Source organism: Sminthopsis crassicaudata, chromosome 5, assembly GCF_048593235.1.
Source record: "Sminthopsis crassicaudata isolate SCR6 chromosome 5, ASM4859323v1, whole genome shotgun sequence".
NCBI lineage: Eukaryota > Metazoa > Chordata > Mammalia > Dasyuromorphia > Dasyuridae > Sminthopsis > Sminthopsis crassicaudata.
In genome coordinates this window covers 172,279,343-172,297,621 of record NC_133621.1, presented here as the reverse complement: position 1 = coordinate 172,297,621, position 18,279 = coordinate 172,279,343, and the positions used below count along the sequence as shown (strand labels likewise).

Genomic DNA, 18,279 nt, shown 5'->3' with positions numbered 1-18,279 from the left:
GCAGAAATGTGAAAGTAAATATATTGATCAGGGGGAGAGAAATTTTTTAAATCACCTTCTTTTATTAATAATATCTGTAATTTTTTTAATTGTTCAGAATCTTCAGAAATCTTGACAATCAATCCCCTGAATGCCCTCCTTTTTTTTTTCCTTCACAATGTATCTCCTCTGTGTAAATTTAATCAAATCCAGTAACTTTCTAGATTTGATTTTTTTTTTAAGATCCCTTTTCATTTTCTTAGGTAGTACATTACAGATTACAGTGTCTACAAACATGCCTAAATCTTCCCAATCCTTAAAAAAAATCCTTCTTACTTAATCAGGCAGTTTATCTTTCATAGCTACCGTCCTGGATCTCTCCTCCATTTTATAGTTAAATTCCTTAAGAAAAGGAATAGGTATCTCTATTTCCTTTTTGCTCACTCTTTTAATTTTTTGAAGTCTGGCTTCCCACCTAACTATTAAAAAAAAAAATCTCTTAATTGCTAATTCTAATGATCTTTTCTTAATCATCAACCTTCTCAAGCTCTCTATAACTTTTGACATTGTTGGTCACCTTTTCCTTGACACTCTCTTCTCTCTAACTTTCCATAAGACTGCTCTCTCCTATTTCTCCCCCGATTCCTCCTTCTCTTTAAGATTACAAAAAGGATTGTCTGATAAGAAGAACTGGTTTTCCTGAGAAGATGAAGATAAAATGAAGTCAAGGATTCATGTAGAGTGATTTGTCTGGCCTTGGTAAGAAGGACCACCTCTTCATGAAAGATAAGAGTGAAGAAAGAGATAGTAGAAAAGTCATCTGTGTGATATAAGATGTGAAGGAAAAACAAAGAACTCTTATTAAGTGTTTTTACCCAATGGTATGAGGCTGAGATAGTGGGGGAAGTAATATCATAGGAAACAAGCAGGGATGACAAGGTTTAGAATGTCTACTATGGAGAAACAAATGGATTAGGGAGACATAAAAGAATTTGCAGTGGCCAAACTAAGATTATATAACAAAAATTTATCATATATATCCATAATTTCCTACATTTCCATTCAGCTACTCATGAATAAGAGTAGAGGTGGAAGATAGTGATGGAATAATTCTAGGTTGGAATTGTTGAGGCATGAATGTCCAGAAAAAAAGAAGACAAGGCATTTAAAAGAGTGTAGATAATACTATGGAGTTGAAATGATTCCCTGAGGGATAGAGATAGGGGAGAGGGAAAGCTTAGAAGGTATATGGCCTTTAATAAATGGCCTGAAAAAAGAACTAATGGATAGAAGGCCTAGAGATCACATTGAGGATGAAGGGGGGAAATGTAATAATAAAAAGTGTTAATTAGATAAAGAAATCTCAATACTATGTGCTCTGTAACTATGATAGATGCTAAGAGTATATGCTTTCAAAGAACTTTGATATAAAACAGATGACTGATTATGAAATAACAGCTTCATCAGTGATCAATCTTCTCTCATCTGTTAGAAAAGAATTAGTTGCATTTTTGTGCAACTCAATACTCACCATGTTTAATACTTTCTAACTCTCTTTTTGGAAAAGTATTCATAATTACTTAGGCTTTTTCATAGATTACTACCCTTGGACCTCTTCTATGAGTTGATACTTCATCATAATTATCATTCTTCCCTATGCTCATGGTTTACTGAAATCACTAAGCATTAAAGGAATGCAAGTTTCCATGCTACTCTTCACATAGGACATTTCATCTATTTCATCACTCCATTCATTTTCAATGGCATCCTCATGCCCAGAATTTTCTCCATCATTTCCATCTCCTGACTTTCCTGGTTTACTTCACCTCTTGCAACAAACTTCCCAATTGCCCTTAATGCCAGTGACTTCCTTCTGAGTTTACATCCAATTTATCTTAGTTAGCTCTTCTATGTACATAATTATTTGCATGTTGTTTCCCCCATTATTATATGAATAGTATTTGTACCTTTCTCTGTATTCTTTAGCTTAGGGTCTGGCACATAATAAACACTAAAGAAATACTTGTTGATTTATTGACTTGATAAAAGTTCATTCAAATTCATTCAAAATGAGTGTCATCAATTAAAGTATTTTTTAATATAATTTCTTCATATAATTTTTCTGCTGCAATTATTTTCATTATGGTCCTTTTTGTTCTTGATTTGATTTCTTTCACATTGCTTCACTTCATTATCTCTACATTCCATGAACATAGGCCATTTTTTCCCTCAATATTGTTCTCATCTCATTGATTTTTTAAAATTCATTTTATTTTATTTTCAATCGTGAATTCTCTTACTCTTCCCTCTCCCCTACTCAATGAAAATGCAAGAAAATGAGAAAACAAAATCCATTACAAATATGAACATTCATGGGAAACAAATTCATGCATTAATAATGTTTTATTCTTCCCACCAAAAAAAAAGGAAGAGAAAAAAAGAAAATATGCTTCAATCTCCACTTTCCTATCAACTACCTATCCAGAGCTGGATAGCATCCATCAAGTATTTTTTGGAATTGTGATGAGTCATTGTATCTATGTGTATAAATATATACATATACATATATACATAGAAGGAAGGAAGGAAGGAAGGAAGGAAGGAAGGAAGGAAGGAAGGAAGGAAGGAAGGAAGGAAGGAAGGAAGGAAGGAAGGAAGGAAGGAAGGAAGGAAGGAAAAAAAGAAAGAAAGAAAGAAAGAAAGAAAGAAAGAAAGAAAGAGAGAGAGAGAGAGAAAGAAAGAAAGAAAGAAAGAAAGAAAGAAAGAAAGAAAGAAAGAAAGAAAGAAAGAAAGAAAGAAAGAAAGAAAGAAAGAAAGAAAGAAAGAAAGAAAGAAAGAAAGAAAGAAAGAAAGAAAGAAAGAAAGAGAAAGAAAGAGGAAGGAAGAGAAAGAAAGAGAAAGAAAGAGGAAGGAAGGAAGGAAGGAAGGAAGGAAGGAAGGAAGGAAGGAAGGAAGGAAGGAAGGAAGGAAGGAAGGAAGGAAGGAAGGAAGGAAGGAAGGAAGGAAGGAAGGAAGGAAGGAAGGAAGGAAGGAAGGAAGGAAAGAAACAAAGAAACACATAGATACATATACACATACTCTTATGAATATTTTATACATACTTGTCTGTTCAACTATATAAATATACAAGAAAAAGATAAAAGACAAAGGGAGAGCTACCCAATGAATACCATGATGGAGAAATCATTGAATAGGGGAATATGGGAAATAAGTTGTGTCTCCTAACATCCCACTCTCCCTTCTAACATAGAGGTTTTCGAGTTCATGGCTGGATTCTCCAATCTGAGAGATAGAGGGTAATAATGATGGATGAGTACCAAGAGCCATTCAATCTTGATTAGGGTCCAATGATGAAATTCCTGGGGCATAGTGGATGAGTCAGAGAGTGCCAAAGGAGTAAAGAAAGGTGGGAAATGCAAGTTCAATGAGAGTAGAGATTGCTTCATACTCTTTGTATCCCTAGGGCTAACAGAGTGATTTGGAACACAATAGATGTTTTTTAAAAAAATGCTTCTTAAATAATTGATTGATACCTGCAACTTCTTTTTATCTTCTGGTTTAATTTATAGCAAGAATGTCAATAGGCATGATTTAGTTGCAGCAATATTCCCATTCTCTAATCATTCACTGGACAAGGATTTCATCTTTAGAATATTTAGTTAATTTAGCATTAATGATCTAAATTTGTGGATCTTAGTAGTAGCCTTTGCCTCCATTTTCTTCCATATTCCCATTGTTACTACAGCAACTTTATCCTTTTTGTCCCTTCATTTCTGCATTTCCATAGTCAAAGAATTCATTTTTGTAGTGACCATATTTCTAGTGATGAGCCTTTCTGTATTTAGTGAAGTTGGCACACAAAAAGGTGATACAAAATTTGCTGCCAGGACTGTATTTGAAACTTCTCCAGCATGGTAGAATTTGTCAGAATTTGGTTATTGCTGTAATAATCTTTAAAACCCAAAATCCCCTCTATATCTTATTGAAGCTTTTGAATAGGACAATTATTTTACAATTATTTTATTTTGCATATGTTATTAATATTTGTTGGATGTTGACTACTCAATGAATGTCTTCAAAATTAGAAATTATTTACAGTCATTCTTTAAGCCACTGGAAAATTGGAAAGCTATGGAAAATCAGGGTCATTGATAACTGTTGATGCCTCAGTTTCCCACCAAAGAGAAAATACTGAAGCCAATTGACTAGCCAAACATTTGACTTTGCTTCTATACTAAAAACATGCCACATCACATGACCTTAATCCTTTTCTTCTCTCTCCCAATCCTTATATGCTCCTGAGGAAAAGCCCTTGAATCAAGCCAACTTCACTTGCCTCCAGCTCTCTCTGTTATAGTTATTCATAAACCAAAATGAGCGGCTGACTGCCAAAATCTTCTCAGTTACTGAAAATCTTCCCACAGACCTGCGTCACATCCTAATCCTTTCCAACCACAGCAATATACCTTAGTCCTGTTCTTCCAAGTAGTCAGACTTCAATTTTTCAGCTTAATGTTTAAAGACTAAAATTTGCAAGTGTAAAAAAAAAAAAAAATCTAAACTATGTTTCCCTTTATTTCTTTAAAAGCCTACTTACCGCCACTTTTCCTTCATTATTGGCATCTCGATAATCAGGATTGAGCTGGAAAAAAAAAAAAGATGAAAAAAAAAAAGGCTTAGTCAAATTTTAAATTGATTTTAAAATCATTCATCAGAATTATTCTGCCCAGTATCCAAATAATGGTTTCTCTATTGATAGGAAAGTCTCTAAATGCTCACACTTGCTGATAAAACTATACTAATCTCAAAGAACTTCAGAACACACCAAAACCAAAGTCTTTAAATAAAATCCACAGAAAGTAAAAATAGATTCAACTAACCACTCTCATGACAGAAGCAAAAAAAGAAAGAGAAATAGGATAGTAGAGAGAAAGCTGACCTTAAAATTAGGAAGAGTTTGGTGCAAATTCTGATCTAATATCAGAACTCCAAAATGCACCAGCTGAGTGACTCTGGGACGATTACTTGGCAAGAAATTTTGGTTTAAAAATCTATGTGAATATACTTTCACCTATTTAACATGTATTAGACTGCCTGCCACCTAGGGGAGGGGGTGGGGGAAAGGAGGGGGAAAGTTGGAATAGAAGTTTTCACAAGGGTCAATGATGAAAAATTACCCATGTATATATTTTGTAATTAAAAAGCTATAATAAAAAAATCTATGTGAAATATTAATTCCTAAATATTCCACAATACTGATGGAATTGAATATCCATGAAACCAAGAATATATTAATAACTAAATCAGCTGCTTAAGGTCTAACTAATTGCCTAGAAAGAATTTCCTCTGTTCACAAAAGTTGAAGAAATTGTTTATTATCCTTCAATTATTTGGTAGATAAAAAGTTAAAATGAAGAGGTTGGACTCTACATGTCAAAGTCTATGATCTTATAAGCTTAAGGGATCTTAGAAAAAGAAATGTCAATTTTATAAGGTAATAACCTCTTAATTACCTCCCCCTTTTAAGTAAATACAATGCTATAGAGGATCAGATGAAGTCTTATGGCTTTGATTGTCAGCAAAGTCCAAAACTTCACTGTTAGATGGCTCTAACTTGGAAAGTGATATAGTGAATCTTGTAACATGTCTCAAGGGTAGAAATTAACTTATTGAGGACGATTATTAACTTTATTGTGTTATTCATATCAACAGGTTTTTTTTTCTTTTGAACACTTTAGGACTCCCTATTTTCAAGATACAAAGAATATCATGTTTTACATGCAACCACAATTGACCTGAACAAATCCTGATCATTATTCCATCTGCACTTAAAAAATAGAAATTCATCCCACATTACACCTGGGGAATGAGAAGAAAAGAGATTCCTGAGGAAAAAAAACATTACTAGACTAATCTTCTTGTCATAAAAGGGAAAGAGGATATTTCTCAGCCTTTAAAATATAATAAGAAGCTGTGTGATGTAGTGACCAGAGAGCTTAATTTGAAGCTAGGAATACTTGGTTCAAGTCCATACCAATTCCTAGACCCTAGGAATATCATTTAACCTTTTAGTAGATCAGGTAGTTCTATAAATCTATACATTGTAGAAAAGGAGCTAACCAATGCTGATAGTGGAAGTTTCCTCTTTCTGGGCTCCCCCTACACCAATGAAATTCCAGTTCTAGTCCCTCTCTTTATAAAGAAATATGCCTCCTAAGAAAGTGGACTTAATGTATATATATTTTCTAGATACAACTTAGGTCTACATATGACAATTTTGAAATAAAATAATTGAATACAGTTAAATAAGTAATTGTTTTGAAATATTAGTCTTTTGTTTAGAGTTCAGACTTTAAAAAAAAACTAGCTTTTTAAAAATTCATCTGTCATTTTTTTTTTAAATCAAACCAGTTTCTGTTGGTAGCACATCCTAGTGCTAAGAGCTATAATTTGACTATGACTTTTAAGTCCTTTTTTAGTAAATTCAAGGAAATAATTATCAGTAATGTCAAATGCCTTCTTTTATCCTCTTTAGTCACCACCTTTGGAGCCAGAAACACTGATTTTATTGCTATTCATTAGTGGCCAACTCTTCATGATCTTAATGGGATTTTCTGGGCAGATATACTGGAGTGCTTTGCCTTCTCCTTCTCTAGCTCATTTTACAGAAGAGGAAACTGAGGCAAACAGGGTTAACTGACTTGCCCAAGATCATACAGCTATTAAGTGTCTCAGTCCAGATTTGAACTCAGGAAGATGAATCTTCTTGACTTTAAGTCCAGCACTCTGTGCCCATCTATGTCTTGGAAATCCTGATAGTGCAAGCAAAGATCTGGTGCTATCATACCTAAAGCCTTAAATCCCAAATCTAATAGAGTCAGTGGTGTGCCTTATCATATGTAAATAATTCTCTAAGCTCCATACCTGTGACTCCTTAAACAAATCTCTACCTCCTCCCTCCATAGTTATTAAATCCTCAATAACCTTTTTATTAGACACTTAATTTGTGTCATTCTCCAGGAAGAGAGGCACAACAATGGAGACAAGGATGGCCATAAAAATAAATACTGTTTTCATTACCTTCCAAAGGGGAGGGGACTGTCTCACTCTAATACTTTTATCTTAAACCAATTAGCACAATTCTTTAGTAAACAAGTAAATGCTTTTCCATTATTTTTTTCTTTCTCCAACCTCCATTACCATTGGATTGTAGGAGGTACAGAATTCAACCAAGTGGTAGCTACTAAAGCTGCTAAATTTGCATTCCCTGCTCCTGAAATTTTAGAGATTCAGAGAATCAGTCTCCACAGGAGAAAACCTCCCTCCATCCTCTGTGCTCTGATAATACCAAGATTCCTTTTTTCATTTTGGGCCTCTCTCTGAATTGGCATTATTATTCAAGTCATTTTTCAGTCATGTCCAACTAACTCTTCATTAGTAACACTCTTTGTGACCCCATTTGGGGTTTTCTTGGCAAAGACACTGGGGGTGAGGGGGTTGTCATTTCCTTCTCTAGTTCATTTTATTGAGGATGAGGAAACTGAGGCAGACAGGATTAAGACTTGTCCAAAGTCACCCAGACAAGTGTTTGAGGCCAGATTTGAATTTCAGAAGAGAAAGACTTCTGAAGACTCCTGACTCCAGGCCCAGCATGTTATATCCACTGCACTATCTAGATGCCCATTCCAGCACAATTTCTGAATACACACTTCCTACCCCCCACAATAAACCTTTCTCTGAAGTACATACACATACAAAAGAAAAAAAAAAAAGATAATATCAAATAAAACACAACAGATACCAACATCCCATTGCCTATTACCCTCCATCTCTCCAATAAAAAGGAGGAAAATGAATTACTTCATCTCCTCTTCTGGATCACACCCACTTAACTGTTTAAAAAAAAACCCTAAACTCCTTTACATCTTCTATCTCTTCTTTTCATACTTTACCTCTTCTTGCATTAAATTAAGTGTGCCTATCTCCAAAAGATACTATATCCCTGTTCATCCTTTGCAATAGATGCAATTTTTTTAATCAGTGTAATTTCTCCTGTGAAAATGCACTTTAAATACAAATAATTACAAGTAGATATTATGATTTTACTTTGAAATAAAAATTTCATTCTAGTATATGCAAATGCTCTTCAGTAATTAACTCATCTTGGTCCTCTAAGATACACTTAAATTCCAGTTCTCTAGTAAATGTTTGTTCTATTAATTTAATCAAGTAGAATGTAAATTCTTAACAATTTTATTTTTATCTATGTATCTTCATAGCCTAACATAGTACCTTACACACAAAAGGCTTTTAATAAATGTCTGTTAGCTGAATTTAATAATAGTACTTTACCTTTGTATAGGGTTTTCCAGTTTTCAAAGAATGTATCAATTTTCACATACATCATCTCATTTGATTTCCATAACATGTTTGAGAAATTGGTAGGGTAGAGATTAATTCCTTATTTTGAAATGAAGGAACTATAAAGTTCAGAGAAAACTCTGAGTCTGTGACTAGAATCTGGACTTACTAAATGGTAAGGAACATTGAGCACAGGGTCTGAAATCTGGGAATCTGAATTCAAATTTAGCTTTAAACACTTCTAGGTCACTGTTTACCTCAATTTCCTCATCTCCCAGAGTTGTTGTGAGGAACAAATAAGACAATTTCAAAATATTTACAATAGTGCCTAACATGTAGTGAGCATTACCTAAATGTTAGCTATTATAAGTTTATGTACCTCTATATTATTTGTCTCATTCCGAACCCTAAATCCATCAATCTATCATCTTTCAGAAGGAAGATGGAATATTGCATCATCATTTCTCTGAAATATTTGTCATTGTTCTTATAGCTTTCTCCCCATCTCACTTTTGTATAATATTAATTCTTAGGAAGTTTATCCTTACATGATACTGTTGTGCTATAGTTTCCTTTTATTGTCCCCATTCAGTTTCCCTAATTCTCCAGACCCAGTTCCCCTAAATTGTTCTATCTCAGTTCTTAATTGTAATGCTCAATTGTAACACCACCCTTCCCTCCTAATCATCAGAATGTTTGATAGGATAAAGATCCTATATCTTAGACATCCTTAGAATATCAGGTGACTCCTCCATTATATCATCCCCATCCCAGGCGCCCCCCTCCCATTACGTCATCGTTCTTGTTACTCCATAACAGAATCTTTGCATCCAATGCTGGTTGCTGGATTCTTGGAGATGATAGTCTCATTCAGCCCTAGGACCAAACCATGGTTCCATTTGGTCCCAGTAAATCTCACCCTTTCAAATAAAATATTAAAAACTCTCTAATCTCTATCTTGCCTCGGTTTCTCCAGCATTACAATACCTAAATCTATAATTTATATCCATGGCTCCTAAAAGATATATATGTATATAACTATATAAAAACCTACATCTGACCTTTTTTTTTGCCAATTATAGCAGAATAAACTTAATTCTTTTTTCCCACATGTCAACCTATCCTATGCTGGAAGATAGCCATCATACCCCACTTTCCTACTCCCCACCAAAATGTTTTCCTCTGTAGGCTAAATATCCCTAATTTCTTCAGTTTTTTTAATCTCTATTTCAGATGGCATGATCTCCATCCTCATCTAAAGTTATCCACCATCCTGGTCATATTTCTCTGAACACTCTCCAGTTTACTGATATCCTTTCTAAAAGGAGCTTCCAAAACTCAAATAAAACTCAGGACATGATCTGACCAGGAGGACTAACTTCTCCCTCATTCTGGGCACTGTACTCTGTTAAGATAGCCTAAAATTTTGCTAATTTTTTGGCTGTCAAAAATATTGCTCATTACTACTAAAGTCAGTCTATTTAGGCACCCAGCTAGAAATCCAAAGACAAAACAAACCAAATAGAAAAGAAGTTCATCCTTTCAGGAGCTACAACATTCATACCACTAGCTAAATAAAAGCCAATTTGAGGAGGCAGAAAAAACTAACAATCAATAGGGATCAGGAAAGGTTTCCAGAAAGCAGATCCTAAAACAATCCTTTTAAAACCATGGGAACTTTCACTATCACTGTCAATTTAAGACAATGGATTCAGAAAAGAAAGACATATTTGGGAAGCAAATATTTGGTTAAAAAGACGATATCTAACAATGTAATATAAATTTCAGGACCATAGCTTAAAATATGAGAATGTTATACTCCTTCAAGTGATGGAGTTCACTAAAAAGACTGATAAAAACACATTTTTCTTCAGTCTTGAAAAATCAAAAAGACTGTAAAGAGGAAAGGGGAAAAGAAAACCATTTTTGTATAGTCTCCATTGTGGAAAGAAGCAATACAAATGCCAATAATTCAGAGAAGAAAATACCCAAGAAAGAAATCTTTAATAAAATCTTTCATCTCAGATATAAATGCAAATATACAGATTAAAGAGAGTGAACTAGAGAAGGAGGAATATTTGACCTTATAGACATCATTAAGCTTTGATAGTAAGTGACACATGACTCCAATATGACTTTGGAAGAGAAGATCTTATTCAAAAGGAACAGGATAAAGGGGAAAGTAAGAGGGAGCAGCAATATAACAATATTGACAAGAGCTAGCATTTATATAGGACTTAAAGGTCTACAAAGTGCTCTACAAATATCTCATTTTGTTACAACAGTTCTCAGTACTGTTATTTTTATCCCTATTTTACAGATAAGAAAACTGAGGCAGGTATTGGTTAAATTGGTTAAATGAATTGGCCATGGTCACAATGCTGGTAAGTTTCTGAGGCCATATTTGAGTTCAGGTGTTGCTGACTTTCTCACTCCAGGTCCAATACATTATTTTATCCATCAGGACACTTAGCTACCTAGTACATCTGCTCCCGTGTAGCACATTAGATTAACAAGACATGAAACGAAATAGGAACTTAAGGGGTGAAGCATGGTAGAGAGCACTTGAAGTAAAGAACAACAAAGACAGGAAGTAAAAGTATTACTGACATCTAATTATGCTCCAGATGTCTTGAATGTAAATAGGAAATTATTGAGGAGTTTAGAAATTATATTACAAGCTAAATAAAGTGTGATTGTAAGAAGGTGATGTTTTAGTTAAAATCCACAAATCTGCTGAAGTTCTCTTTGACTTCCAAAAGCAAAGCAGAAAATAATTTCTTCTTTTTTCCCTTACTGATAATTTCATCCTCCAAAACACAGAGGACTCAACAAGAGCTACTATTCTGACCTATAAGAAGGAATTGATTGATGAAATAAAAATGGGAAAACCCTGAGAGAAGAAGAAAGTAAGTCTTCCATCTTTCAGTTTAGGATAAGGAAGGAAGGAAAAGAAAGCAAGTTATAAAGTGACATACACCCTAGATTTTTGGAGAACATATGGGTTTTTTAAAAAAACTATAGCTGGGATTTGATATGCTAAATATTTTTAAAAATCAGACCAGGAGAAATGAGAAGGTCTCTAAAATAAATTCTAATGAGAAAGCAAAGAGAGAATTGACTAAAGAAATTGGTGTAGATGCACTAGAAAACTACTGACATACTAGATTTTTAAAAGACATCGAAAGAAGATGAAACAGGGGCAGGCAGCAGATGAATATAAAAGCATGATAAGGTACTGTAATAATAGTGTCAGGAATGCTAAAGCTCAAGATGGCTGAGACTGGCCAGGAAAGAGATAAAGACAGCAAAAAGATGGTGTGGTTTTAGACACATTGGGGGAAGGAGGAAGATCAAACAATGGAAAGGAGAAACACTGTGCAAAATAGATGGAGCAGACAAATGACAGCAGGAGAAGCTTTAGATTTTTCAGTTATCTGGCTTCTTTTTTCTCTGTCAAGAAGAATGTTTTGGATGGGAAAGGACAGCACAGAAATAGCTAATGGGGAGTTGAAATCCAAGATAAGTAGGAAGATAATGAGAGAGCAACTGAAACACATGATGATTTTAAGACTGTGCATCCCAGGGTACTGAAAGAATTCAAGTGAATCCAACAAGTATTTAGTTAAATGTATTCTATGAGAAAGGCACCCAGCTAGAAATGCAAAGACAAAACAAACCAAATAGAAAAGAAGTTCATCCTTTCAGGAGCTACAACATTCATGTCACTAGCTAAATATAAGCCAATTTGAGGAGGCAGAGAAAACTAACAACCAGTTAGGTTTCCAGAAAGCGGATCCTAAAACAGTCCTTTGAAGGAAATGAATGATTTCAAGGACTGAGGAGGGAATGCATTATACAGGTAAGGAACAGAGACTATGAAAACACAGATGCACAATAGACTTTAAAGTTTGGAGGATTGCAGGAAAAGAGTTTGGTTGGAATGGAGATTGTATGAAGGGGAATAATATGAAATAAATTTGGAAACAAGCTAGTGCTAGGCCACGATGAATTTTAAATGCTAAAATAAAGAGTCTATGTTTGATTCTAGATACAAAAAGGAGTCTCTGAAAATTGATTAACAGGGGATTATGATGATCACATCTGTGTGTCATAAATTATATATATATACATATACATATGTTTATATATACATAATGATATACATATGAATAAATAAAATATATTATACATATAAATAATTCATATATATATAATGTGATTATGTACGTATACACACATACCTGAAGATTTCCCATATATATAAATATTTGTGTATATACATATATGTATATTTTACTTATCAATAGATATTAACAATATAGACATAAATAACAATAATGATATAAAGATATATCAGGTAAGATGAAGATATTAAAAATTAAGAAAGAGAAAATATATTTAAGGGAACTGGATCCCAGAGAAGATGGTAGAGGATAGAATTCAGGACATAAGGTTTAGAATTTAGAAAAGGAACAGGGTCTCTTCTATATAAGAATTCTCTAAGCTCTAACCTTTTCTCTCTTTTCTCTTAATGCTTCTCTACTAGAGATGTCAATCATCCTCACGGCTTCAGTTATTATCTCTAGATAACTCTCAAAACTTGAGAACCAATCTTAATCTCCACCCTCCACTCCAGCCTCATATTCAACTTCTCACTGCATATCTCTATATGGGTTTCAAACTACACCTCAAGCTCAACACCTTCAGAGCCATGTACTCCCCAAATTCTGAACATGTTTCTTTTTTATGAATGACATCATTTTTTCCCAGTCACAGGTTTGAAATTTTAAATTTTAACCTTTTGTCTTTTCACCACATTCATTTATTTGCCACATTCTACTGATTCTACATCCACTATGTCTCTTGATTCCATTCTATCCATTTCCATTCTTTATGCTGTTATCCTGTTTCAGGATCACATTATATCCTGACTGACTACTGTACTAGATTCCTCACTGGTCTCCCTTATTTCAGTTTTTCCCTTTTCCCTTTGGGCCAAAATAAAGCCCAAATTCCTTAGCCTTTCATCCAGCTGTTCACTCTCATTTCAGCCTACCTTTCCATCCTTTCCCCCCATACTACTCGACTTCACACACTTTATATTCTAGTCATTTAATTAATAAGTATTTATTAAGTACCTACTATATGTCAGGACTAGGACCAAAGATAAAGGAGCAAATGGAAATCCTTACCATCAAAGAGTGTAAAAAGAAAGCAACATGAAAAGAATTATGTACAAAGAAGCTATATATAAATAAATTGGAGATAATCAAGTGAAGGAAGGCACTAATTCATTCCAGCAGAATGGAAGTAAGCTGACATATTAATGTAGATAACCTACCTTTTTTTTTTTTTTCCTGAGGCAATTGAGGTTAAGTGATTTGCCCAAGGTCACATAGCCAGGAAGTGTTAAGTGTCTGAGATCACATTTGAACTCAGGTCTCCAGACTTCAGGGCTGATGCTCTATCCACTGCTCCACCTAACTGCCCTGATAGCCTATTTTGAGTCAGGAAGACCTCCATTGAGCTTTGCCTTTCCCAGATACTGCCTTAATCTTTCAGTGCTTCCAGTGACTCTAAGACTACAAGTTTCATAGAAGGCACCAATATGCATGAATGGAAGGCATTCCCTCATGAGTAGTTGCCTTTACAAGTGAAACCATAGATTTTGTCTCATCTACTGTTTTAGCTAGACTAGACCTACATGTTATTACCCAAACTTATGCCATTTTTCTCATATTATTTTCTATTGCTGAAATATCCTCCTCCTTCTATTATATTATTATTATGTTATATATTAAATATATATGTAATAAACATTACATATAATATGTATTTTATGTAATATAATAATATCACATATTATCTATTATAATTTTCTACTCATCCTTCAAAGCCTAATTCAAATGCTACTTCCTCCTTTATCTATTTCCTGACTGTCCATGTTAGAAATAAGCTATCATTCAATCAATCAGTAAACATTTATGAAGTACCTCTTATGTATAAGGCACATTGTAGATACTTCCATATACTTTTCATATTCTAGAATTCATATATAAAGATTTGTTAGCATGTCTTGTATCTCTGAGATTATAACTTTCCTAAGAGAAAGGAGAATGTTTTTGTGTTCCTCACAGCCTAATACAATGGCATTCGCAAAACAGATGATTAATAACTGTTTGGTGAATAGAACTGAAAATAAGAGACAAGGATGAGAGAATGGGTAAGTGAAAAGATAGAGATGTCTAGAGGTACAGAAAAAAAGATGAAGAGCTCAGGACTCATGGCTTCTATTTTCTTGTTAACTAAGGATGCAGTACCATTTGCTGAAAGTATTATGAACTGAGAGCTGGAAGAGAGGGGGAGATGTTCTGGAATCATTTCAGTGGGGAAATGTGTGCCAAGGAACAGAGTGGTAAAACACTTGGCCAAACAGCAGTAGGGGCCCAAATAAAATGAGAACATGAATCTGTCACGGGCCAAGCCATACATTTTGGATGATGATAACTGGATGCAACATGTATATGCTCCATCACAGTAGGAGTTGCTGGGTTTAGCTGAAAAGAATTTCATTTGTGTTTAACATCAAGCCAACAAATCCAAGGACAAATGTTGTTCATTAAACAGTTGGATTTGAGATGTATGAGTGTAATTTTTTAATTTTGTCTTCAGGAAGGAGAGATGCAAAGTGAGGAACACACATAGGAATAACAGACAGATTTCTCTGGAGTTGCTAACTCTAGCTGTGCTTTGTGCGATGGGTAAAAGATTAACCAAAAATAGGAAATTATATCACAAAACCAACACTTAGCAGGAAGGACTGCAAGTCTATTTAGATTGTTAATACGTTCCTTTATAAGTTACTCTGGTCTATCTAGGCAGTGTATTAAATAATAGCAGATTTCCTACTATCAATAATATTGCCTTTGTAGGTGATGCATCCAACTGAATGACACCAACTTTTTGTCTACATATTCAGAAAAGCCTAAGATAACAGAATCTTTCTCCATCAAGATTCAGTTAATTGCCCTCAAATTCAGGTGGCCAACATAGGAAAGGACTTGAGTCATTGAGAGGAAAGGAGCAGGGGAGGAATTTTAAATCTCTTCCTAATTTTGGTGACTTAAACTCTGCTAGTGCTGAAGCCACGCTTGTATGATTTCCAGTTTGACAAATGCTGATGATTCAGCAGCACCTCCTGCAGGGCCGACAGCAGCTCCCAGTACTTTTCCCACAGTAGAATGTCAGCTGCCTACCATATTAAGACTTTCTCAGCTTATGCTCAATTCTCCCTGTTACATATGCAGTTTCAGAAATCTCCTACTCAGGTAGCATCTTCCCTTAGTAGCATATATAACCTAAAAAATAGTGTTCTATCAAAATTCTTTGTAACCATTCACCTCAGAGTTCATCACTTAACCTTGTAATTTCCAATGCAATTTTAAAAAAATTATTTAGTAGTTTTTGATATTTCTTTTTATGATTTTAATTTCCATTTTCCCCTCTCCTTCCCCTTATTCCTTCTAAGAAAGCAATCATTTCATATAGTTAATGCATGTCAATCGTATTAAACATATTTCTACATTAGTCATGTTGTGAAAAAAAAGAATCAAAACAAATGGGAAAAACCACAAAAAAGAAAAAACAAGAAAAAAAGTGAAAATAGTATGCTTCAATCTACATTCAAACTCCATAGTTCTTTCTCTGGATATGGATGGCATTTTCTATCATGAATTCTAGATCATTGTTCCCATGCATTTAAAAAATAAATCTAAATGGAAAATAGCTGCAAAACCCCATCTAACATGATATAATCAAGGTAAAATAAAATAAACAGACCTGGGGCTTTTAATCTCATTCTGTTTTCTCCATTTTCCTTATAAAAATAACAATGCCTTTTCCCCATGAATCACTTCTTAGCTCCGTGTAGTCATACAAAATTGCCTTATGTACTTTTAAACACAAAGTATTTGTCACCTTCAAGAGCTAGCATTTTAGATCTTATTCCCTTTGATCTTAAAAGCAGTCAGGAATAATGGAAAGATCTCTGGCTCTGAAATCAGAAGTACTTGGTTCAAACCTGATCACTGTTGATTACTAATTGGCAAGACATTTAATCTTCCAACCAAGTTTCTTTATATGGAAAATGAGACTTAGGATGGAACACCAACAATAACAATATAAAATGATTATTTTGGCCTAAATGGCCTCTGGGGTTTCTTCTTGCTCTAGAGGTATAATGCTATTACTAAATATGTCAGCCAGCCCCATGATGGAAAGAATCAAGGGACCTCTGGAATCAAGGGACCTGTTTCAATCCTGACTCTGCTACTTCTTATTATCTGTGTTGCCTCAGGCAGATCACTTCCACTCTCAACTCCAATTTTTTTCATTTATGAAATGGATTAATAAGACTTACGTGACCTCTAGGTCTCTTTCCAACTCCAAATTTTGACCATATCATACCACTGTATTGTTTCCTAACAAGGCTATTGAAAACTATTATTCCATTAGAAAGCTTTGAACTAACATAGGGTTAAGTACCACTGTAGAGTGCAATTTTAAAGAAATTAATTAATTCTATCCCAAAAAACAAGAGATGAGTGTTTACCGCCATCTGGTGGTTATTTTGTCTATTTACAAATAAATAAAGGTTTTAAAGAATGTTACACAGAACAGAGCACAGTCACAAAATCATTTTTTGTAGAATTTATTCTATTATATTTTTTTTTGGGGGGGGGGAATACATCAGTGAGATGATTTAGTGCTGATATGTTAATGTGTAAGAATTAATGACTTTCTACATGTTTATATTTCATTTCCTTAGATCATTAATAAAGATAATTGACATTTTTTCTCTTTTTTTGATTTCATTGTAAGAAGCTGACAATGAGAAATTCCACTTCCTTTCATTACCTTTCTTGATAATTAAGAGGCTTGCATTCAAGTTGTTTGGAGCCTTGAACTATTAAGCAACAAGCCCAGGGTCACACTGGCCAAAGTTAGATTTAAATATAGTTCTTTGGGATTCCAATATTGTGAATATATTCACTATGTCATGGTACTTCTCTAGCCATTTGTGTAGTACTTTACATTTTTAAACCCATTAAATTTACAGTTTATATGGCTTGCAAAGCCAGAGGTAGGATTATGAACCAATATCTTCCTCACTACAATCAGCCAAGAGGCTGGAGTTCTAATCTAGCTTTGCCACAAATGCCCTTTATGAGCATAAATAAGCTGCCTAACCTTGCTAAGTCTACTTTTCTTATGTCAGTTGACCAAGTCAGAATGACCTTTAAAATGCATGTCATCACCACTATTTCCAATTCTGTGATTCCTTTTTCCTCAGAAAACAGAAGATAATTTGCTGCTCAACAGTTTGGATAAGGCTCTACAACAATGAGACAATTAATTGCTATGCTTCTTTTATTTCATGACCCCATGGATTCCTAGCTGTCTTAGAGCGCACAAGAACAAACAAACTGAATAAAAGAGAAGGATTAGAATAGGGGAGGGAAAAACACTATTTTGTACTCACTAGAACATTGATGTTATTCTTACATCTTAATAATACATGCATATTTTATCCTCCCACTTGTCCTGTAAACTTCTCAAGTTTAAGAGCATCTTATTGCCAAAGAGTTGAGATCAAATCAGATATCCTATGTAAAGTGTTTTGAAAACCTTAAGAGAACACATGATTGTCAGCTGTTATGATCATTATCTCTTTTAAATATAGCAGGACACTGAATACAATCTTCAATAAGTATATATTAAAATGTAATATAGGGAAACTAAGCAATATAACAGTTATAAGATTTTTCATTAATTTTTTTTCCAGCTACATTGAACTCTGGGGTGACCTTTATATCTAAGATAAAATTATCAAAGTTTTCGTAGAGATTTGTAATTATAACATATCTGCTTATAAGA

The 18,279-nt window shown here is 34.1% G+C and overlaps 1 protein-coding gene across 2 annotated transcripts in view; it reads right to left on the bottom strand.

Moving 5' to 3' along the window:
- ITPR2 (inositol 1,4,5-trisphosphate receptor type 2) overlaps positions 1-18,279 on the bottom strand; it is a 507,042-nt gene that overhangs the window by 339,138 nt on the left and 149,625 nt on the right. For both annotated transcript variants that reach the window (XM_074268787.1, XM_074268789.1), the window contains exon 10: positions 4,577-4,621. In XM_074268787.1, coding sequence (XP_074124888.1) covers positions 4,577-4,621 — 45 coding nt within the window. The remainder of the gene's footprint in view (positions 1-4,576; positions 4,622-18,279) is intronic.